Genomic DNA, 24,164 nt, shown 5'->3' with positions numbered 1-24,164 from the left:
CAAGTCAGAAGGTCACCCGCCCCATTTTAACAGATCCTTTTAACACTTACAAAGTTTTCTTCGATTCGTAAAAAATTGAATTTTGTTCACTTTTAACATTAGTTCACTAATGCAGCTTTTCTCTGCAAATGTGGACCGCCCACATCTGAGGATATTAAAAACAGACAATAAGAATCCTTACGTAACCTGTCATGAAATGTTTTATTTTACAATAGTAATTTATGTACAAATGTATTAACATTTATGTTAATATATACAAGAATATTACAAAGTCAAATAGTTTGAAAACTTAAATATCACTCACTGATGTAAGACAGATCGCGTTTCTAAACAAGGACCAGGCAAAATACAACTCTTTTTTTTTCTTTTTTAGCTGAGGGGGGGGGGGGGGGATTCTGTTCAAGTGAATTTCAATGAATTTTGATAATTTCCCAACTGTACATACTACAGTCTTCTATACAGGCTTATTATTCATTTCGGAAAGGCCCCAAGACTTGGATTACAATAACAAACAATCTTCTAGGAAATTGCAACGTTCAAGGATTGCTCGGCACCTGCAAAATACGCACCTTTGCTCATAGCTGAAAAGCCTCATAGTGATACAAAATTGAAAAAACCTACTCTATAAACCCCATGGGATGAAATTATGTTTGTTGTCAAAACAGAAGTCAAAGAGGGAGGCCTTTAATTAAAGAGCCCATGGCGTGCAAGGGGATGAATAGAAAGGTCGTGTACTTGTGGAAAATATTGTTTTAGGGGAACTAATGAGCTGAGCTAGGCCACAAGAGAGCTATGACAACAATAGTTTAAGTACAAACTTAAAGAGCGCTGTCTTAAGAGATTTGCCAAGTGACTTCGTGCTACATTTCTTGGCCTGAAGTCACAAAAAACATCATCAGTAGGTTTAGAACAAACAGCCCATGCTAAAACATTGAACAGTTCGGAACCAGTTTTGAACATTAAAAATTCAACATGAAATGAGATCATGCATGAAAAAATGCAAGTTAAAATTGTGCATAAAATGAGGCTTGCACTATAAAAAATTAAATAAAAATAGTCATAATAACAAAAAATATCTGATGACTTTTAATTGGTTTCAAAGTAAATGAGAAAAAATTATAACAAATGTGGGTGACATCATGCAAAATTTGAAGATGGGAAACGAGGTGTAAAATTCAAAACTCATGCATAAATTAACAAGATATATTACGGGTTATCCAATGTCTAACTGGATGAAGGCACAGCCGATGTCTCCACTGCTGCAGCTCTTTTGATTTCGGTTGTGATTTGGGTCAAGTCCATGATGAACATCTGAATCTAAAAAAAAATAAGATTTAAACCAAATAAACAATAAGATTCCTTCAAGTTAAGATCACTATTTGAAAACAGGAAATCAAGAAATTTCAATATTGTCAAATAAAGCTAGATAGGCCAGTTTGTAGAGCAGTACCATATGTTTGAGCATTACGGTTCGCATCCAGCCTTTGTTAGTCTTGTTCAGTTCAACCATATAGGATCATTGCATTTATCCCAAAAGTTCCCTACCGAATTATTATCAAAAAGCTTACTTGGATTAAAAATATTACTGGTACTAAACACCCCGTGAAATTATTCCCTGTGGCTTGCTGTCATTTAAAAGAAATCAAGAAATGTAGGTGATTTTCAACGATCAGTCAATTGACTGATCGTTGGAAATAAAGAGTTCTATTGAAAAAAATCATGTTTCGTGATAAGGTTGTGCGTGGTTTTTCACAGTTTTTCACAAAAAGTGTAATATCCACCGAGCTGAAACTTCAACTGGTCAAGTTCTGAACATTATTTGGATTTGGAGTGGTGTTATTATTGGAAACAAACCAAAGGCATGAAAAGATACTGATCCTATCCTATGTGCCTTTAAAGGAAAAGTAACTGGCGTAATTATTGTTGAAAAACATACTGGTTGAAAGATAGTAAGGGGACTAAACTCCCTGTGAAATTATCCTTTCTGGCAAGCTCTCATTTTGAAGAAATCAACGAAAGAAGGCATTTCCAATGGTGCTTCTTAAGAAGCACCGTAGGAAAATTTAAATTAGTTGTTCGTTTTGTTATTCGGCGCAGCGCGCACAAGCAATGGAACGACGCACAGGCGTGCGCGGTTGCTATAATTCGTCGGATCAGTGCGTGACATCGCGTAAAGCTGCAATTCAAAACAATTCGAAACATGATTTAGCAACTTTTGATTTTAAATTGAGATCCTAGAATGCTGTTTTTCTCGGAATATGAAGCTGAAGCTGAGCTGAAACTTCATCAAGTAAGTTGTTCAGTATCTTTCATTAGATTTTGAACACTTTGTTGCTTCAAACGAACAAAATGCACTAATTACAAATGATGGACTATAGCTTTAAAAGGGCATGATTTGTACTGAAAGTATTGACACTGAATGAGAGCCTAAAATTGTCATCACATTCAACAACAGGCAACCTCAGTTGTCAGATAACATTAGCGTGGACACTACCAATGTTACGGTCGCTGTTGTATCACGCAAAACAATTTAATGCAATTATCTCTTGAAGCTATGACATTTGAGTATTACTGACGTCAACAATTTTTCCGTGCATTTTCGTTGGTTCATAACAACCAGTCAATGTTAATCAAGCACATGCTACAAACTGTTAAAATACAATTATAAAAATTAAAAAAATACTCTTTGAGTGCCTAAATGGACATCACATTCAACAGCAGTGCCCCCAATTGTCAGGAAATGAAATTAGCATGGACGATGTCAATGTTACGGCCCCTTGTGTATCATGCGATATGACTTAATTATCTTTGGAATTCTGAGACACTAATTACAGCTAACAATTGACAGATTCATTGTTATTAATGAAATTATGCTTCGCCTTGAGAGAGGAAGTAATTTTACAACGATTTTCTGCAAACAGCCAAACTTGATTGGGGATGAAGCTTTGTAGACTTTTTAAAAGGAAAATGTGAATTTGCATTGTAATGCTGTTTGAATGTTCAATTAGACTCAACAAACAAATTTCGATGCTTGTTCATAATAATAAATATGTATGATGTGTGCACTGAATAGCCACATTGAGCATTTTAGGTCCTTTTGGACAATTCTTACTATTAATTTAATAACACGGCAATTCCATCAATCAATTAGATATGGTTAATTGGCTCTGTCACGGACATTACACTTCCTAATGCTGGAATTGCCCAACATTAAATGGCATTTTCCCTTTTTTGGGAGGGGGACTAAATAAATACATAAATATTTTTTGTGGAGCTAATCATCCTTACTCTCAGCAGAAGCTTAATTCCGAGGACGGGGCTACAACGTGGTCCACCCGAAGGCATGTAAAGGTGCCTCAGGCAGCTGCCATACAACCCATATCTGACCACGGAGCACAGCCAGAGATCGAAAGTGTTGATTTTTGCGGAGGGAGGAAAACCAGTGAACCCAGAGAAAAACCCTCGTGGCACAGGAGCGAACCACAAACAACTCTACTCACATATGGTCCGAGCCAGGAATCGAACCCAGACCACAGCGGTGAGAGACGAGCACTTTGAGAACTAAGCCACCCATAACATTTCAGCCGCATGATACAGCAATTTTTCTCAAAACCGATTGCTTAGGTTTTATCCATCTATCCCTTTTCCACTTCACAGCATCCATTCTTTTGCCTTAGGTTCAAGTACTGCTGGCCACTTCAGCTTTTCCCACTTCAACCCTTTCCTGTTTTCTAATCCGAGGCGTCAGCAATCAATTACCGATACCCTGCCCTTGGCACGACACAACTCAACATAGATTCCACGGCACTGGCAACAATCAATGTTTAATGGCAGTGGAAAGTAAAAGGAAACACCTTGCAGTGTTTCAATGAACCGTGCTGGCCATCTGCCTTAGATGACATTAGATATCGGAGATTTGTGAGCCTCAACTTTTGATTCAATGCAAGCAACCCTATGGTCCAGCCATGCATGCAGGCGTAACAATTGAAGGTTTTTACAGGCTTCCTTAGTTAGGTTAAAAGATATAAAGCGCATCCCACAATACCCGCAACATTTTTTTATATAATTGTAAAGCTTGGAATCTTAATTTTATCCCTGGTAAGTATTGGTTTGATATTCAAAAGGATTTTGAAATTACTTGCGTTCAAATAAAGGCATGTCAAAAGCAAACTCAAGCGATTTCAAAGAAAATTAATAGTGCATTTTTCCTATTAGATGTGGAAATGCTTCATGTTCATGATGTGACATTTCGTTGCCTTTTACTTTCTATGTTTCGTCTTCTTTTTCGATCCACGTAGACTACACCTTAAATAAATTCACAATATTGTTCTTTTTGTCAAGTTCAATGTGGTTTTAATATAAATCAACTATTTTTTTGTTTTGTTATTCTAACAACTTATTGACTCAAGTTTGCATCTGATGTACCACATCATCGATTTTCCTTGAAATCGGTAGAGTTTGTTTTCGACATGCCTTTATTTAATAATTTAAAAACTCTTTTAAATATCAAACCAATACTCGCCAGGGATAAAGTTAAGATTTTAAGCTTTAAAATGATATAAAAATAATGGCGGTAAGTGTTTCCGCGCAGACTCTAGAGCCTCGCCAAAAAAAATGCTATTTTATTTTAGCAACATAAACTGTATGGCTTCTAATTAGCACCATTGAGCAAAGATATTGACAAAGTGGGGAACTGCCAACATAGGGCTGGATAGCTCAGTTGGTAGAGCACTGGAATGGCAAACAGGAGGTGGCAGGTTCAAATCCTGCTCCAGTCAATTTCTGTGTTCAAATTTGTAACTTATTAATACATACGTATTGCACTACTGAGACTCTGAATGAAATAAATTCGGCCCACTTTAAGCAATGAAAATAATAACTTATAATTAATAATAACACACAATTCTAATTTGTTACTTACTCTGTTTAGTTGGTCTGCGGTGTCCTCTGCTACTGTTTGTTGCTTAAGGTGCTTATTGACGAGTTGGAATAAATTGTGGGTGGCCCTGAAAAAAAAATTCATTAAAATAATTACAAAAATTATCTTTAACTTCTAAACTTCAGCAGAATTTTAATTCACCATAATTTTCATATTTCACATGGGTGAGACGTCATAACGAAATTGACATCACAGAAAATTGTCTTGAAATTTGTCTAATTTGATATCAGTTCACTTTGTATGCTGTAGCAGGAGTTTCTACATGTCACTTGGTGGTCGGTCGGTCGGTCAGTCCCAGGAAATTGACCAAAATAAACCCCCTAAGTTTCCCATAAAATATAACTACCAAATTTTAATTGTCAAAAACCAAACAAAATAACTTAAGTATTTAACAAAAGTTGTAACAATTCGAAAAGATGTTTATAAAATGTTTGTAAATGGAGGCAAAACATGTGCAGTAATGTTAAAGTCACATGGTATTAATCACAAATTGCTTTAAATCTAGGTATGAATCTACAGTATGGTGTTCCATATGTGCCATCGGCGTCCCATTTTTGGGCGTCACATTTCTAAGCTTTGGCAGGGATTGTTTTGATAGATTTCATGCAAGACTTTCATGCAAGATGGCCAGAGCTTATTGTGCACTCGCACTTGGTTTAATTTGCGGCCGAAATTCCTGGCACGATGTCACAAATTTTACACTTACATACAGAGAACGAACAGGCAGTAAAGCAAGCTGTTTATAATAAGAAAGTAACATTTATTTAAACATGAAGAACATTTATCTCCTTACTTTTGTTTGTATAATCAACTATTTTTGTCCAAGTGTTTTGTTAACCAGAGGCCGTGATAACATGCACTGGCTGTGTTTTTTTTGCACAGGTACGTACGGCTGACGGTTTAAGATGTCAAGATTGCGTGTCAAGATTGCGATTGTGAAATTTTCAGAAAAAATCAACCCAGCGCGAAGTGGTTAAGCAAGCCCAGCGTGAAGTGGTTAAGCAAATACATGTAGATACACACTCGCAATCAAAACGATTTGGAAACAGGAGAAATAGCTTCAAAATTTTACGAGACTTACATTTTGATTCTTCCTAACAGGAGCGTCTTCTTGGCTGCTGTGTTCTTAATGTGAGTCCACTGGGATTCCCTGAAAACGGACAAAAAATCCAATAGACCAATTAAAAGTGAAACATTTATCTAAAACACTAAACAGTTACAAAGAAGATCTTACTGGTTACGAAGGCACTGCAAAATTGAAAAGCGGGGGTGGGGTTGGGGTGTGTGTTGGGGGAGGGGGGAGGGGGAGGGGTGGCCTTTATATGGGGGGCTTGACATCACGTGATATATAGGGGGTGCTCTTCGATATGACATTACTGTACAAAATCCGACTCTATTCATAGAGGCATAAAAATTACATGACAATACAAAAAGCCAGAGAGGGGATTGCCAACCGATGATCTAACTGATCAAAATTAATGGAATGGGCGGATATAGCCACATCTGCACATCCCCCAGATGGCTCTGCCCCTGACTGCTACCCACCATTTGACAGCCTCGCTCTGTGCTCTATCTAGTCTGGTCTGTAGCTTGGCAAGCTTGTTGTTATAGTGCAGTATCTCATTGTTCTTCTCTTCGGTGAATTTGACCAGTGAAGCCTTCTCCCTCTCTACTGCGTCTTGTGTCTTGTGAGATTTGTCTAGTAGGTCCTAAATGCAGAAATTAAAAGAAATTCCTGGTAAATATTTCACTCTTGACGGATGTTATTTGGGTTTGCATGGATGAAAGGACAACATGTAATTTGAATGATCGATACTGTAACGGCGACCCAAAGAGGCCGACCGTCAGTTGGGGGGATTAACTAATTAATCAAAAATACATGGATGTTGATCACAAAATAACTGACAAAGAGACAAGTGTATACAATATCAGAAAATAGAAATAATGAAAATTTAAATAGCGCTTCTTCGCTTACAAAATAATTAACCAGGGGAGAGCATGCAAATATGAATAACAGAATTTAAATGACTAGTTACCGACAGAGCAGAGTTCAGATTGGGACCACTACGATGCAACACCGTAGTCTACTAGGCAATGTAAAAACTACTGGGTGCAAGGGGGTAAAATTGGAACATACCAACAAGAATATGCAGACCACTGAACCATTTGGTGTGAAATAATGGTGGTGGTGATGTGCAAATTAAAGAACACAGCGTCTTGCACAAAAACAAGGCCAAATTAAACTAGGCTTCCTCCTTCAGCCATACATGTAAAGGGACTCAGAAAATATGGAACCAAAATGCACACCACCATCCACCAACACACCCCAGTCGCAAGTCCACGCCCTACTGGGCTTTCAAAGGGGTTTTATAGTGCTGGGTCAAAATATACATAAGAATTTCAAGATTAGGCAAACTAATGCAGTGTGTCTTTTGTACTGGGAGCTATTTGCATAAACACTATAAGCACAGAGGTATGGGGGCAAGGAACTTATATCCCAGTATTGTGAGAGTAAACAATAAAGACTGCCACGAGAGCTCCATCTGTGGTTTGACTGCAACCCAAATACTAGATCTATTGTGGCTTTAAGTAGGTTAAGACTTAAGTTGAACAAAGTAAGCTCTGAAATAGTTTTGTGGCATTAATCTGACTTGAGAACAGGTGCAATACATGACTACTACGGATTACTGTGGCCAAAGCGCTCTCTATATAGTTTAAAGGTGCAACTGGGACCATAATAAAATCAAATTTTGTTACAATACCCCTGTGTGGAGCGTCATGGACAATATGAATAGTTTGCATGAATGAATATGTGTCTAACTCATATGCAATGGCATGGGAGTTCAAATCCTAACATAAACCTGTTGTTTGTGTTCATGGGCAAGACACTTTACAACAATTGCCCTCCTTCACAACAGAGTATAAACAACATTACACACTCTCGGCAACTGTGTTCAATTTACAATTTCTAAATGCAAATTCAAATAAATAATCATAGTAATATCGATTTATATATAGCGCACGCATCAACTAAACAGGTTATCATGGCACAGCACAATATTATTACCCCTGCTCACCGGGCCAATGAAACATTCCAAAGACCATCTCAGCTCGCTGGGGAGTATACAACTCAATGCTGCTATATCGGCGCAATTGGCTAAATCAAACACATAACCAACTAGGTCCTCACAGGTACCCATTTACTCCTGGGTGGGGAGAAGCAATGAGTGACAAAGTGCCTTGCCCAAGAACACACGCACCAGAAACCCAGGCTGGATTCGAACCCACAACCTGCAGATTTACCCACAAGATCATGAGTTCAATGCGCCAGACCACGAGGCCACTACACTCCCCATTAGCAATTGCATTCAGGCCAAATAGGGACCAATCCTTGGGACATACTATCACTTACTGTATGTGTAGCCACCAGTGTCTCATAGCGAGCGATGATCTCTCTGATCTCATGAAACTCCTCGGCAGCCTCCAACGTTCTCTCCAGGTAGCCATGGTAGATCTTGTGCTTGTTGAGACGGCCTAAGAGTTTATCCTTGGATCCTTGAAGATCCTTCTTCTCTTCAAGAAGTCTTTAGAAAAGGAAAAACAGCATTAACATAATTGGATTGTGCAAGAGGAATGAAAAGTTCACTTTTTTATAGATTTGAGTTTCAGTTAATTTAAGTTAGTCACCAGTTAGTCAGTGTTCATAAGCTGAAATTTTAAAGAGCAATAAGATGGAACACAAATCTTGATAACGTTCTTGCAACTGACCTTAATATTTCCCTCTCTTTTGCTCGTCTAAGATCTCTCTCGTCGTGCGCTTTCTTGATTGCTCTTGCACGTTTGGAATCATTTTCCTGACAAGAAGAAAAAGAAGTCAACGAGTCAACTTACTTATATCAAACTACATGTACAAGAAATAACAAATCTTCATAAATTACGTTACTGGCATTCTTCATTGCACTGAGTTTTTCGAAAAGTTTTTGGCAGTGTTGTGGTAAAGTCCACTACGACTCTATCACAAGTCCACTAACAAGTTAATCGAAAGTCAATTCATAAGAAACAGGGGATAATCAATAACAAAGAAATGCATTTGTCACAATCCATTTGAAAAACTTGTGACCTGACTGGGACTGGATGACTTGAGATGGACTTGTGGACTTTTGAGGACTTGTAAGGTCTTGCAATAACTTGTGAGAACTTGCGACATACTTGTGAGGACTTTATATGATTTCCTTTTTGGGACTTGTGAGGACATGTAATTGATTTGTGATTGACTTGTGATGTACGTGTGAGGACTTGTGATTGACTTGTGATGGACATGCGAGGACTTTTTGAGGACTTATGAGGGCTTGCAAGAACTTGTGACAGACTTGTGAGGACTTGTGATGAACTTTTGAGGACTTGTGGCAGACTTGTGACAGACTTGTGAGGTCTTGTGACAGACTTGTGAGAACTTGTGATGAACTTTTGAGGACTTGTGGCAGACTTGTGAGGACTTGTGACAGACTTGTGAGGACTTGTGACAGACTTGTGAGGACTTGTGATGGACATGTTAGGACTTGTGACGGATCCCTCTCAAAAGTTTAGAACCCTTAGATCTTCACCTTGAGGAATTTGTCAAATTTCAGGAGCGATTCCTTGAGTTGGAATTCTTTCCTTTCCAATTCTTCCCTTCGCTGCTGGAGACTCTCCATCTTCATCTGAAACTCCTTATGAAACAAACAAAGAAAAAAAAAAGATTTATAAACACAGTTCCAAAATAAAATCATTTTAGTTCATACAATTTAAGTTTGTAAGGCACCCTACAATTTTGGGGTAAAGAAATTTTCAACTTTTAGAGAAAAAAAAACCTGTTTATAAAAAATTACCACACTTTTAATGGCTTCCTGTACAGTCATGACAGTGATGAAATTTGGGGGACTGTTTTTAATAAAAACTGCCTAATTTTTGTCTAGTACTTACTTCTTTTTGAGCTCCTAGTGCTTGTTCCACCTCAGACATCTCTCTGCGTTTCTCCAGTAGTCTGGTAGCCGGAGTCAGGTGATCATCTTCTCGCTCCGGCATTTTACTGCAAAAATATATCAGAGCAAATTTTAAGATGCGTTCCCCGGTTCTTCAACAAATTTGATTTATTCTCCATATCTTAATTTGGAACTTGTATGTTTTATTCTAACAAAAAATCTCCTTTTTTTCCCTTTTTGGGGACATCCGCAACCCTCTGAAAAAAAATTAAAATATGTTTTTGTTTTGGACACAAACAGATCTGCTTGGCGATCGAGCAGACTGGCTCCCGGTCCCCACATTAATAATTGATACTGATTGTGGTGCAGGAACCAGCCTACCCCGCGAGAACAGGAATTGTCTTGCAGCCAATAAGTCGAAATTGTAAAGTAATAATTCAATAACTAAACACAGTTTTTGGTCGATGTCTCATTCCAAAGTGAAATAGGCCTACTTTTGTATTGCTCGGCCTAGGCCTAAAAATAGCGATTTAGAAAAGAAATTGACTTTGCAGGATGAAATGAAAAATAGCACAGGGAACACACTAACAACATAGGCCTATTCCAAACCTTATGCAATTTTAAGCCATTATTTTTCAAATTAACGTTTCAATTTTATTCCATTTTGACACTCTTTCAGACTTTTGCATCATTTATAAAAAACATCTTCATTAGACACCTAACATGCCTAAACAGAAAACTTATCACTCTACTTGACCCATCTCAAGTCCATGTTCTAACCCTACCTCCCCCACTGAGTAGCCACGCCCCTTCCCCACCCAATGAAGTGGCCTCGGCCGCCTATCGACGTACGTAGGCCTACGTCCATGACGTCCGAAAAAGTGACAAGTGTAAAATTACACTGTAGTGTAACTCAAGTAAATGTTACGGTCAAATAAGTCAACTCACACGAGGAGCTTGTCCTCAAATGTTGTCCTGAAGTATTCTTCTAAACTCACAGTCATCTTGAATGACAGTTTTCGTGCGTTTCGAAATTGGAAAAGTAAACAAAATTTGGGTTATTTTCACGACGGTAAGGATTCCGCACTCCGGAAAAATTGTGTAGAAATATCACTTAGCAACTGCCTGGCAATTTATGGTCACTTGGTGGCGCTGGCGCTCTCTGATGATCTCAGAAATTCATCAAAAATGGCGACGAATGGCAAACTTTTGTTACTTCGTTCTTCACAACTTCTGCGAAATGCAGCTGTTATTAACCACGCACCTGTCATACAGAGGTACTTTATTGTATATTTAATCATCTTTCTTCATTAATCAAACATGAAAGTGTGTGAAACTTGTTTTAAAGTTCCTTTTCAAGTCAAATAAAAACGATCATGTCGGAACAAAACTCCACACATTACTATAATACTAATACTAGGCCAACATATAAAAAAAATTCTCAGCATTTCTGCCGTTCATGCCCTTCATTTTAAAACGATAGAGGGCGCTTTTAATTAGTTTTAAAATGAAAGAGAATTAAACAAATGCGGAAAAAATTCCACACTAGGCCACCACTCATATTCCTTAATATGACCTGAAAAAGTTGTAAATCTGTTTAACTTACATGACTTGAGGAGTGCAAAAATTCTTTACTTTAAACGAAGTGGCTATCGTTACGGCACTCGTTGTTTAGCGCCCTCTACGATATTTTTTTGGTACGCACGCAGGTATATAATTATTTGTTTCCACACGTTTTATCGAGCAGTGCGCCAGCTCAGCCGATAAAGGGTAGGATTTTGCACCGCGAGGTTGCGGGTTCGGATCTCAGTTTTGCACTCGAATTTTTTTCCTTTTCTAACCTGAGGCTTTGGAGGATTTTTTTTAAAAGGGAAATAAAGTCCGAATTTCATAAAGTTCAAATTCACTTTTTTCCTTCTAATTTTATATTTTCTTGTCATGTTTTTTTATAAAAGTTGCCAGGTTGCAGTCTACCGTAACGATAGAAAATGGGAAATGCGTTACGGCTGCCGTAACAATAGCCACTGCGTACTTTAAAATGTTCGGTCATGGCCCATAAACTTTGTGCAGGAGCCCTGAGTGGTGGCCCAGTATGAAATTTTTTGCGTTTTCTCACTAACATGACGAAAGTAAATGCTTCAATATTTTCCCCACTAAACAGCTAAATTTGAATGTTTACAACATGTTAATTGTTATCGCTTTGTGCTGTGATGGCTGGATACTGGTAGTGGCACTGGTACAGTGGTACCGTGGTCATTGCAGGGAAAATTAGTGACGTCCGTATACGGAATTCTTGTCGGGAAAGGTTCTATAAATTCTTATTCTAAAGTTAGTAAATCTGCCCCCCAAAAAACAACATGACAAAAGTGAATGACACAATTTGTTTGCAGGTCCTACGCATCGGGCGAAGGGGAAGGCTGGCTGAACAAACTCCTTCACGTCAAAAAAGTTGAACCAGCGAAGGCAGCACACTCAGAGGCACTCACCAACAAGGAAGTGGTATATGAAATGCAGAGTAAGTCATGAAATACGTAAATTACCGTCCTAGAACGACGTCAAAATTGATTTTTTAATTAAGCCTTCGTTGTATTTTTTCTTCTACATTTTGAAATGCTTAATATCTTAAGGCCCTTTTATAAAAACAGTTTGTGACTCTTAAATTAACTTTTTCGTTTCAGTACATAACATCAAACCAGACAGGATGAAGGAGTACATCCAAGCATCGTAAGTTTCTTTCAAAAACTTCTTGTTGTAAAGCATTCATTTTGTAAATTGTAACTTGTCAAGGGCATTGTGTTGCAGAGTACCCAATTCAATCCATAGATGAAAGAAAAATGGATGGAGGAATTTAAATACGGATGTCAATTGAAAAGTAACTTAGGCATGGACATTGTATACTTCACTAATGTTGTCAAGGCGAATACAATGATTGTTTTCTCTGCACACTTTGCAGCTTAGAGTGAAGTTAGCACTTTGTGTAATATTTCATTTAATACGATGTGTTCTGTGATTGTCAGGGAGCACTGTTTGAAGAGAATTCACGAGAATCCCGATTTTCCCTGCAAGCTTTTCGGCAGCTGGAGCACGGCATTCGGTGAACAAGATCAAGCAGGTAATACAGAAATACTGCAGATAGGTGACCAAAGGGGGATTCGAACCTGCCACCTCTGGAACACTGTGCTGGTGCTCTATCAATAGGCCTGCTATACAGAAAAGAGTGCTTAGCAAATTTATGTGCTGAGCAGAAGTTAGCAGAGAACCAGTCACAAGTACTACACATTAAATGACATTTTAGCTGGTAACCTGTCTTTCGCTCAGCAAATATTTTTTATGCTTAGTAAGTCCAAAGAACTAATCCCTGATCTAGCCATCCCTGTTCTATGATGGCTGTTCCCAAATCTGTCTGTTGTTCTCTGTTTTTTAAATCAACTTGTGCACCATTCGGTGTTATTCTTATTGTAAATCTATAATCTGTTTGTCTCTCAGTTCACGTCTGGTTCTATGAAGGTGGCTACCATGCTGTCAAGACGATGTCGGAGAAACTTTGGGTGGATAAGGTATAGTTTACTAAATTACCCTGGTGAAAGGTTTTCAGAGCGAGCAAATAAAACTGATCCAATCAAAATTCAAACCATGCCCTCCAAAATATTGCTTCATCGTTGTATCAATTAAGCCTAAATCCTGACAAATTTTTCCCAGGAACCTCCCTGGATCCTCCAAAATCCCCCTCTGTGCAGTTACCCAAAGACACACTCTTTCTACGTAACAAATTTCACATTTTTTGCACTTTTTTTTGGGGGGGGGCAGGAACCTTCCCCAATCCTCCAACATCCCCCACTCTGCAGGAACCAATGGCACATTCTCTGTACTTCAATTTTCAAAAGGCATCAAGCTTCATTTGAAGTAAAAGTGGCTGGGTACTTCCTAAATCTTACAAAATCCTACAAAAGCTTGTGGACGCTGAAGGATCTGTGAGAGTTGGAGTAATGTTCTTTAATTATTGAGGTCATAAAATCATTTCAGTTAACTATTTTATTAATTTTAACACTTGAACTTGCAGGACCATCGTTATCACAGTCACATCTCTAATAAATTTGTGACTTCTCTTACCTGTTTCTTGTAGGAGTACAATGATTACAAGAAGCTACGAGGCGAGATGTTGATGAACCGGAGTAACTCCCTCCTGCTTCCCTTCAGCTTCTGGGGAAAGCCCCAGCCGCGAGAGCCAGGCAACCTGTATGAACTCAGAAGCTACCATCTCAGGGTAAGCTTTTAAACGATGACAGATGCTTAGCTGCTATTTTCTCTACAGCTCTATGCCCCTTGGAAGTTTCAAGTCCAAAATCTTAAACTGCAATGAGGGTGTACTGAGTTGGGGAAGAATGCAAAATTAAACATGAGGTAAGTTGGGGTTGAACCCCGAGGCACACTGTAAAACCTCATAAAATATCGAGGTAAACCTTGATTTATCCCGTTTAATTTCACATTCTCCAGTATTACACAGCATTTTGTGAAGGTTCTATCATATGCGTTACAGAGTAAATTCATTATTATGTTTTTTTTCCCTTTCATTTTTTCCAGCCTGGTACATTGATAGAGTGGGCGAACAACTGGTAAGTAATCAACTGTTAAATTTTCTTCTATTTTTCCTTTGAAATATTTAGCAAACAAAAATTGCCTTAAAGGTCCATCATTTGTAATTTGTGCATTCTGTTCGTTGAAGCAATAAAAGTGCTCAAAATCTAAAGAAAGGTGCTGAACAACTAACCTGATGAAGTTTCAGCTCGGTGAATGCTGTATATTGCGAGAAAACAATATTCTAGGATCTCGATCTCAAATCAAAAGTTGATGAGTCACGTTTTGAATTGGGCCTGAATTCAGCATCTGAGACATGTTCTCACTGAGCCGATTGCAGCTACGCGATGTCGCGCACTGAACCAATGAACTATAGCAACCCCGTGCACGTGTGTGTTTTGTCAATGTTTGCGCGTGCTTCGAACTACTAACGGAATTTTCCAAGAATTACTCTTTAGACACATCGTTGGAAATAGCCTTCTTTCATTGATTTTTTCAAAATGAACAAATCATTTCACAGGGAGTTTAGTCCCATTACTATCTTTAAACCAAGTATGCTTTTCAACAGTAATTATGTCAGTTACTTTTTGGATAGCTGCAATGATGGACTGTAGCTTTAAACTTAAGTTGCAGCCCCAGCATCTGGGCTTTTGAGTTCTATGTACACAACAATTTATATTCAGCACTGTGTGCTTGTATTGCGCTCCTTTTTTTTAACCACAGGAAAAGTGGAATTCGATTCCGTCGTGAGAACAATGAAGCTGTAGCAGGTCTCTTCACTCAAGTGGGGGACCTGTACTTAGTACACCACATCTGGGGTGAGAATGCACTTACTTTACTACTAAAGTTGTAAAAACTCTGTTTCTTCTAGTGTTATCCTGTCCTTGATTATTTTTAATTCAGGCATTTTTGCCTTCCCTTGAGTTCATATCAGTCTTTTGCATATGTGCAGTACCTTTTATGAACTTGACCAATTTGAACAGACGCTGGGCTCGGTGTGCTAACAAATGAGAGTGCTTTTGGACCACTTTTGAGAGCCCAATGGATGGGACACACCACATAGGCGTACTGGTTTGTGCGCGCATAGCGCAAAGTACGATACGCACGACTCATTTTATTCCGAGTGTACATAGCCATAGTGTCTTTGGGTGAGCATTTGGTGTAGCCATAGTGTCTTTGGGTGAGCATTTGGTGTAGCCATAGTGTCTTTGGGTGAGCATTTGGTGTAGCCATAGTGTCTTTGGGTGAGCATTTGGTGTAGCCATAGTGTCTTTGGGTGAGCATTTGGTGTTGTCGACGAATGCGTCTCCCAGTGGACTCCACCAACTCTCCTTGTGCATAGAGCCCATGATGGAATGCACAAAAACAGGAGTGCCAAGTGGAGACAAACTTCGACAGTAGCTTAATAGCCGGAAATCAGTTTTTTGCAAATTTGCTTTGTGGTGTTTTTTTTTTTGGTAGCCTACAAAGATCTTCAGACACGCAAGGAGATCCGTGAGAAAGCCTGGCAGAATCCTGGATGGGACAGCTGTGTAGCGTACACTGGTGAGTATTCATTGCATGCGGTGGTTACCAACAATGACCCGGCATCAAAGGATGCCGGTCACGCATGCCAGTGACTTGTGCACGAGTTGTTTTCAAAATGCATATACATTGTACATCATACATGTGAACAGTATGTACAATAATGCTTATGTATGTACAGTCGACTGTTTAATACAAACACTGTTAATACAAATTCTGGTTATAGCAAACATAAAGCCTTGGTCCCTGTGCATTTATGGGTGCAGTGAATGGGACCGGCACTCCACTTTGTACAAAATTCTGATATAACAAACATTTTTGAAGGTCGGGCTGAGTTTGTATTAACGAGAGTCCACTGTATTGAACAATTAGTGGGAAACTACTGTATCTTCGAATACATTTTATTTGGGCCAGATCATGTGGATTTTGTACAAATGGGAGTCGACTCTCATAACCTAATACCTGTGTCCTTACTCCTGCACACCCCTTCCCCCCCCAAAAAAACCACAATTTGCCCATGATCACATCCTGTATTAATTTATTGTGTGGGTTGTTTTTTCCCCGCAGTGCCGCTGATTCGCAAGATGGAGGCTAGGATCATGATCCCCTTGCCATGTTCTCCTCTTCAGTGAACAACAGAAACTCAACGCCACCAGACAAACATTTGTAAACTCAAAAGCCATTAGGGACATTGTGAAATAAATTTATCTTGACGTGTTCTGGCAAGGCCCTATATTCTACAGTGACTTGATTGGTTTTGATTGATCAACAAAAATAAAACCTTCTTTAGACCTGGCCCAGTATTCCCTGCAGAGTTTTGAGTGAATGCGTTTCCAGTCCTATCAAATTTATTCTAACTTTTTTTTATTTGTAGAGAAAACTGTGTTTCGAAGGTTATGAAGTGAATAGGTGAACACGAGTGCATCATATACAATGTGGTTTTTATGTTTGAAATCCTACTTTGTCCCGATAGAAACTCTGAAATTTGTCTAATTTTTTTAAGAGAGTGGAACAGTTTGAGATATGACGGGGGCAGTGAACCTCTCCAAAGCACTCATGGTAGTCAGTTGTAATGGACTGCCACACTCATTGGGTTAACTGTGTGGAAATTGCATTGTATACTTTCGGGGTTTGTGAAACAGCGGCTTCAACTCCAGTTTGGCTCCGATTTGAGGCCCTGACTTGTCCATGTTCTGGTTCAGAAAAAGGAGCCCAATGGCCAAATATTTACATATGGTTTGGAACTTAAAGGCTTCCTGATGATAAAACCAAAGCTGAAGCAAAACTGTGGTTTCAAAAATAACCTTGGAAGAGCGCCCTCTCTAATTAGAAGCAAAACTTTGAGCATAAAAATAAAGTACTAATGCATTAAGGATTGCCGTATTTCTACATGGTATTTTACAAAAATGTTGAATTATTTGAACATCGAGTATCAATTTGACACAAGAATAAGTTGAACACAATTTATTTTTGCGTCATTCTGTAAAGTAACAGGATAATTATGAATATTTTGTAAAAAAAGAAAATTCATTTACAGCTGTTATTTACAATATTAAAGTTGTTGATTTATCACTGAAGTCGTAACCCACCCCCACCATTCAGATCCTGACGCATTTAAAAAATTGAAAAGCTGCCAAAATTTACCCCCAAACCTCGCGAAGAATCACCCTCACAATGCAGCTGGAGTGGTCTTACAAAATGTGATTTCTGCTAGAGCTACTAAACTAAAAAAAAAACACCTTTATTTGATTGAAAATGGTAGCCGTGTACACACAATTTTGTGAATTTTGTTTAAGCCAAAAAAATAGTGCATGCGTTTTTGAAAGAACCAGTTGTAGAAAACCTGCAGTGAAAATTTGGTGATTTTAGATTAAGAAACACAGGTGTTTGTGTGTTTCTGTCGTTATAGTAAACCCACTTTTGTTACTTTTGAGTCTCAGAAAAATTATGAGTTAGTGAAATTATTTAATTTAACCAACTTTACCATTGTAAATACCTTTGAGTTTTAAACACAAAAACAATTCGAAGTTGTTGTTGACTAAATAGCTTAAAAGCTTGGTATTAATAAAAAGTACAGTTTTGATTGATAACACGTTGTTTTAATTTGTTTTGTCCCAAGGGGCTGTTGAGCATTTTACTTTCAGTGAAAATCTTGACAGCTACATTGTTTTTCGTGGCACAGAACTCGTTTGAACAGCATACCCAAAACACTGTCATGGAACAAAAACGAGTGTGCATCTTAAATAGCATGAAACAAAATTGCATATGATTCCAATTAACAGATTGAGGCCGTTCATGTAGATATACATGTACATGTAGTCTATAAGATATACATGTAGAAGAAAATTCCTCAAACTGATCCACTTTGAAGTGTAATTACAAATAAAAACAAGTTAAAAAGCAATCATAATTCATATTGTACACAGTAATTGAAACGAGAACCAAATCCGCTGCCATGAAAAAAAAGTTAATAAAATAATACGAATCTCCATGATCATATACTAGCTTTACACCAAACCTGCTTAAATATTAACACTCTCAGTTAGTCGGTCAGCAAAAGTCTGTGAAATGTTTATGGATGTGTCGCACCAAAGTACTTGTGTATAACATCTTCACTTTCTATGAGTGCTTCTTGTTGAATAATCCGTTTCTGGTTACAAGGTCAATTCTATTTGCTCAAAGTTGCCTTGCACTGACTGAGTGACGACAGGTGGGCCTGTAGCAGGTCCCTGTAGTTGCTGCTGAGCATGGCTGAATGCCGCTAGGGCAGCCGACGCCTCACCAGATATGACTGAGCCTGGAAGTAAGGTACAGGTGTTCTCATCACGGTTGATTGCTACCGGAATGGAAGTCTGGCCTGCGGTGTTTGATGCCTGAAAGACTGGAATGTTCATTGTGGACAGGTGTTGCGCGATGGATGCTAATGTTGGAAGGTCTGACTCGAATCCCGCTCCTGACACCAGATTTTGGACTGTTTGGTATTGGTTCTCAACTGGCTGGCTGGGAGGTACTTCCATGTGCGTGGCAAGCTGCGTTTGGTCCGTGGTCTGTGGTACAGTTTCTGCTGCAGGCTTTTTGGTTGATTTTTTCCGATGGGTTTTACCGCTCCGGTGTGTCTTCATGTGCCGGTCTAGGTTTCCGGGGATCAGGAAGGTCTTGCCACATTGCTCGCACTGGAAGTCACGCTGGTCCTGATGCCACTTGATGTGGACCCGCAGGTTGGTTCGGGTCCGGAAGCCCTTGTCGCAAAGGTGGCACTTGTGTGGTCTCTCGTCTCTGTGCATCATCATGTGTAAGGTCAGGCGGTGACTGCGATTGAATGCCTTCTGGCAGATCTCGCATTTGTAAGCCCGCTCTTCCGTGTGAACGCACCTCATGTGCTCCTTCAGGTTTCCCTTAGTCTTGACCTGAGTTCCGCATATATCACATTGGAATGTTCGCACTGTGCTGTGAGTATGCCCATGAGCAACCAAGGCACTCTTCGAAGCAAAGCCAAGACCACAATTTGCGCAGATGTGGTCTCGCTTGTTGTCATGGATCGAAGCCATGTGATACGTCAGCCCGCCCTTTCGGTAGAAGACCCTGTCGCAGTGTTTGCATTTGTACTCAGTTTCCTTGGTGTGCAAGTTGCGGTGGCGTAACAACAGCGACTGGTGGAAGAAACTCTTGTCGCAGAACTCGCACTTGAAGGGTAGATCCTTGATGTGGATTTTCCTGTGGGTGATCAGGCTGTGGTTGTCTTTAAAGCACTTGCCACAGACTTCGCAGGTGAAGTTGATGCCCATCTCTTCATTCATGTGGCAGTTCAAGTGACGTATGAAGGTAGTTTTGAAGTAGAATGGCTTCTGGCACGTGCTGCATTGATACGCAGGCTTCTCCTTGTGCACTGTGGAAATATGCAACTTGGCATAGTTCAGATGGAGGAAGCTTTTATCACAGTGAGGACATTTGTGTTTGCCCTCCACGTTAGGCCTTCTGCCCCTTTTCCCCTTCTTCTTGGGCGGTTTTTCTGATTCATTTGGCTCTTCGCCATCAGCATGTTCATCACCTTTTTCTTCGTTTTCATTCTCAACCATAACACTGTCAGGCTGTGTTGTTAATTTTGGCTCCACTTTTTTCTTTGCTGTTTCAGATTCTGAATCTTGCAGCACATACTCCTCATCATCAGAAACACGGCTAGCTTTCCTTTGCGATTTTTTCTTGGCTTGCTTTTCAGAACTTGATGTCTTGTCTTCTAACTCTGATGGCACAAAGTCTTCATCATTGTCATCTCTCTCAGCTTCTTGGTCCAAGTCACTGATGCTGTTCTCCTTATCCACATTGCCATGGTTACCCTCATCATCTACCATACTGTTGCCATGGTTTTCTTGTTCATCTTCACCGTCCTCAATTATCTCATCTGCCTTTATTCCTTTTCGAGCCAGTCTCCTAGACTTACGTGGACGCCCTCTTCCTCTCTTGTGAGCACTTCTTGGAGATCGTTGTGGTTGCTTATCTGAACCGATCGCTTCATCATCTGTGTCTTCATTCTTAGACTTCAATTCTCTGGCCTTTCTTGACCTCATGGATGGTGATGGTCTCACTGTTAATTTCCTTACTGGTTTCTCCACACTACTTGCATGTGGGTACATCTCTGAAGATTTCAACCGTGCCTGGCCCTTAGAAAGCTGATGTGCTTCAAAAAAATGCTTGTTTAACAAGTAGCGGTTACAGTATTTTCTGGGGCATAAATCGCAAGCAAATGTCGAATTCAATTCTTTATACTGTCTGTTGCCTTCCTTTAGAGCTTTGAACTGCGTTATGAAGTGCACCGACTTCAAATGCTTAACCAACTTTGTGCGATCCTTAAAGCTTTTATCACACTCAGTGCACTTGAAGAAATATCCAAGTTCCTTTGCGTGTGTCTTAGGCGCATGTGACTTTGGCTTGCTAGGAGATGGTATCTGGGCAGTTTTCACCGATTTGTAGACACTGTTGACAGCTTTCTGACGGGAGAAAGCGTGAACCCCCATCAGGTGAGATCGCAAATCGATACGAGTTCCCAATTTCTCCTGACACACTTCACACACCATTTGAAGCTTGGTGGGTTTCTCGGTTGCCTCCGATTCTGAAGAGACGTCACTCTCATCTGAAGATTGGGATGCCTCTCCTTTTTCATCGGCTACACGCTGCTTGTTGACTTTCTCCTCCAGCTCATGCAAGATCTCCAGCACCTCTGTGGATTCCAATCCATGCTCAACAAGCAGGTGGGTCTGTAGCCGCAGCAGTTGACGGAAGCCTCGTTTGCAGCGCGGACAGGACATACTATAATCTTTGAAATGCGTCAGGACCTTGCAGTTTTGAAGCAAGTGGAGATCAAGCATGAAGGGAGTGCCTTGATCCTCTCTGCACCACTCGCAGATGAAGGCGGGGAGTTCGGCATCTGGGATGTCGCCCATGGTGTCATCAGGTTCGTCAAGAGGTTCAAAGGGATCTGGATGGTCTTCGTCACTCTCAACTCCTGTTTCCGTGGCGTTGGAGTTCAGAAGCAGTATTGGCTGAGGCTTGTCAGTAGACTGAGGAGCTGTGAGTGGTTGTCGTGGCAATGATGACTCTACAAAGAGACACAAAGAGAACTAACATTCTAACTGTTGAATAATACTACTTTTAACAGCTGCATCATACATTTAGAGAAAAATATCCCAAAAAATTAGAACACAACTTTGAACTTCTTAAGCCCTTGCCAAAAGGCTTCATTGGCAGTGTGGCTAATGTACGACTTGAATATATCTAGAAGAAAAGATTTTCTGCTAGTTGTCAAATGATGAAACACCTATCTTTCCTCAACCAAATAGTTAATACCAAATGTAATACCTTCAAATATTTAGCATTTCATCTTGTCATTTCATGATCTGAATGTATCTTGGACGTGCATTTTTCATAAACTCTTCTTACTAACCAGCATCCGTCACAAAGGTGAATCTCTTCTCCTTAGATCCGTCCTCCTTGGTTTCCGTGTCAACGAACATGATGCCAAGTTGAGAGAGAAGCTCCACCACAGTGACGCTATCTGCAAAACGACAAACATGGACAAAAAGGTAAAAAAAGTGTGAAATCAAATATTGCTCTTTCAATGGTTATTGGAATCGTCAAAGTTTGAGGTATCCAATTTCTCTCATACCTTTCTTTTTTGTTATCAATTTTTTTTTTATAGTAAACAGTGTACAAAAAAATATAATCCATGTCACATGCAGTGGACGTCGACTGAAAATAACTGCGTGAACTTTCCAAGCATATTTATATATTTGTCCTTCAGAATTTATACACAGGTATCTGTATTGTTGTATAGGTGGGGGCAGGATGGCATTATCTGATGAAAACATCTATTCATCTGTCCACCACTTTCAATCGGTTGCTATGTGTTACCATTCAGCACTCCAGACTCAAGACCCATTGAATTTCAAGAACATGAGTCTGGGAGTTAGATACGCTTATGTAAAAAGAATTGAGAATCTCCACGCCCACCAATTTTACATTTGCTCAAAAGTTCCCATTCAAAAATGGGAGTACATTTTCTATTGAAGGGAAATATGCGTATACCTTCCTCTGAAGCAGTCTGGTTCTGAATTCTGCCGACAAGCCGAGCCATCTTGGATGTCAGTGTGTCCAGGACCTTAAACAGCTGTCCTTGTTGCCGTAACGTATCCCAAAGTGTGTGACAGTCTAACAAACAAAAACACACACACAAATTTAAAACATTTACATTCACATCATTCAAGTATGTAAAGTGTTTCTGGTTTCCAGCCACAGCTAACATGGTAAATTTTTTAATTTCACATGGCAGCCACGCATTACTTTTGTTTGAATTTTCCCTAAAAGATCTTTCTTTAAAAGCGTATTGGCTATCGTTACGGCAGCGGTAAAGTGATTTTCAACTACTATCATTACAGTATTACAAAATCAGCATTGTGAATCTAGACCTATATAACAAATTAACATTTATAACTACCCGTCAAACCAGAACGCTTTGGTAGCTCGATTATTGATTGGTTACATGTTCGACTACTGTGCTAGAGATCAAAACCACTCCCGCGCTGCTCAATTTATTAAATATAGCTTTCTTTACTTTCATGTTTTTAATCAAATCATTCTTTTGGCAGGCCTACATTTAATTGTCCTCTTTGTAATCCGTGGCTTTGGAGGATTTTTTAAACAGTGAAATAAAGTTTGAGAACCATTCGGTTAAATTGATAGTCTGGTTCCAACAGCCAAAGATCCTGACTTATTAGGTCAGGGAACCAGATGGTTCCGTAACAATAGCAGTTGAACATTGTGTTACGGCTGCCATAATTAAATAACAATAGCCACTGGCACTGCGCTTTAAAAAAAAGCAAATGTAGTATGACTATGAACAACAACCTGTCATGAACAAATTATTAATTCCTTTTCAAGACACTTGGGCTTGGCTATTATTTATAGGTTCTTGCCATCAAGCATAACATTAATGCATAAAATATATGATAGGGCCTATTAACAGACTAAATTTTCACGAAAAAGATGCAATACAAACTATATTGCGTTTGTTTACCTTTACTGCTGCCTATCAAATTCGAATTGTTCGGAATTTCTGATTCTTTAGTTTCCTCATCCTGCGAGGTAGACTCAATCTTAACTAAAGACACCGAAAAATCTGGATCATCCATGATGACAAAAGCTTCGGAAAATAGGTTTTGTCCCGGGTGAAATATTTCCTTGCAAAAAGCGGGAATGATATATATGCAAGTCTGGTTGCCATGCATAAGTTGAAGAAGTCACATTGTCATAGTGTGTGTTCAATGGCCAACAGCGAATGGTAACCTGACTAAATACGGCTGGATTGAATTAAGCATATGAGGGCGCCCTAACTCAATCGCGGTGCGCGTTCAGTGAAAATTTTAGCTCCCCGCTCCCCGCCCCCCCCCCCCCCCCCACTTTACCCGTACCCCACATTTTAACAGAAATCTGAATTATTTTTGTACTGAAAGCAACCCATATAGTTGTCGAATCGCAGGATACTGCCAATGAGGGTCCCCCGACCACACCCTTCCTTCAGAAAACGACCCTCATTCCCTTCTCTATCTATGCTCATTATGAACTCCCCAATATTTTTTATATGTAATAATGATTATTTTGGTTGTGTCAACTTC

General features: G+C 39.5%; 3 protein-coding genes across 3 annotated transcripts; 1 reads left to right on the top strand and 2 right to left on the bottom strand.

Annotated features, from left to right (window-relative positions):
- Positions 1 to 182: 182 nt before the first annotated feature.
- LOC119731652 (coiled-coil domain-containing protein 42 homolog) lies at positions 183 to 11,030 on the bottom strand. The gene is made up of 9 exons (XM_038204853.1): positions 10,849 to 11,030; positions 9,902 to 10,007; positions 9,544 to 9,648; positions 8,708 to 8,793; positions 8,352 to 8,523; positions 6,485 to 6,648; positions 6,021 to 6,089; positions 4,922 to 5,006; positions 183 to 1,317 (listed from the first exon to the last, which is right to left on the bottom strand). Exons 1-9 carry the CDS (start codon positions 10,902 to 10,904, stop codon positions 1,225 to 1,227), a joined length of 936 nt encoding a protein of 311 aa, XP_038060781.1. The 5' UTR covers positions 10,905 to 11,030; the 3' UTR covers positions 183 to 1,224.
- A 7-nt stretch (positions 11,031 to 11,037) lies between these two features.
- On the top strand, positions 11,038 to 18,091 carry LOC119731651 (protein NipSnap homolog 2-like). Its single transcript, XM_038204852.1, has 10 exons — positions 11,038 to 11,177; positions 12,291 to 12,415; positions 12,579 to 12,624; positions 12,918 to 13,012; positions 13,387 to 13,457; positions 14,024 to 14,164; positions 14,482 to 14,513; positions 15,199 to 15,293; positions 15,937 to 16,020; positions 16,567 to 18,091. The coding sequence occupies exons 1-10, from the start codon at positions 11,089 to 11,091 to the stop codon at positions 16,629 to 16,631; spliced, it is 843 nt and encodes a 280-aa protein (XP_038060780.1). The 5' UTR covers positions 11,038 to 11,088; the 3' UTR covers positions 16,632 to 18,091.
- Positions 18,092 to 18,326: 235 nt separating this feature from the next.
- On the bottom strand, positions 18,327 to 23,801 carry LOC119731649 (zinc finger protein 91-like). Its single transcript, XM_038204851.1, has 4 exons — positions 23,567 to 23,801; positions 22,579 to 22,701; positions 21,938 to 22,048; positions 18,327 to 21,592 (listed from the first exon to the last, which is right to left on the bottom strand). Exons 1-4 carry the CDS (start codon positions 23,775 to 23,777, stop codon positions 18,654 to 18,656), a joined length of 3,384 nt encoding a protein of 1,127 aa, XP_038060779.1. The 5' UTR covers positions 23,778 to 23,801; the 3' UTR covers positions 18,327 to 18,653.
- Positions 23,802 to 24,164: the final 363 nt, after the last annotated feature.

This window comes from Patiria miniata, unplaced genomic scaffold (genome assembly GCF_015706575.1).
Source record: "Patiria miniata isolate m_02_andy unplaced genomic scaffold, ASM1570657v1 HiC_scaffold_24, whole genome shotgun sequence".
NCBI lineage: Eukaryota > Metazoa > Echinodermata > Asteroidea > Valvatida > Asterinidae > Patiria > Patiria miniata.
This window is presented reverse-complemented; position numbering and strand designations above follow the sequence as displayed.

Excerpts from the sequence above, each read along its gene's own strand:
- LOC119731652 (XM_038204853.1), bottom strand. The coding sequence starts at position 10,904 with ATGACTGTGAGTTTAGAAGAATACTTCAGGACAACATTTGAGGACAAG. Across the intron at positions 6,649-8,351 it reads CACTGGTGGCTACACATACA|GACCTACTAGACAAATCTCA; the intron begins GTAAGTGATAGT and ends TTCTGCATTTAG. Across the intron at positions 1,318-4,921 it reads CCGCAGACCAACTAAACAGA|ATTCAGATGTTCATCATGGA; the intron begins GTAAGTAACAAA and ends ATTTTTTTTTAG.
- LOC119731651 (XM_038204852.1), top strand. The coding sequence starts at position 11,089 with ATGGCGACGAATGGCAAACTTTTGTTACTTCGTTCTTCACAACTTCTG. Across the intron at positions 12,625-12,917 it reads AAGGAGTACATCCAAGCATC|GGAGCACTGTTTGAAGAGAA; the intron begins GTAAGTTTCTTT and ends TGTGATTGTCAG. Across the intron at positions 14,165-14,481 it reads TCAGAAGCTACCATCTCAGG|CCTGGTACATTGATAGAGTG; the intron begins GTAAGCTTTTAA and ends CATTTTTTCCAG.
- LOC119731649 (XM_038204851.1), bottom strand. The coding sequence starts at position 23,777 with ATGCATGGCAACCAGACTTGCATATATATCATTCCCGCTTTTTGCAAG. Across the intron at positions 22,702-23,566 it reads TTTGATAGGCAGCAGTAAAG|ACTGTCACACACTTTGGGAT; the intron begins GTAAACAAACGC and ends TTTGTTTGTTAG. Across the intron at positions 22,049-22,578 it reads CCAGACTGCTTCAGAGGAAG|ATAGCGTCACTGTGGTGGAG; the intron begins GTATACGCATAT and ends GTCGTTTTGCAG.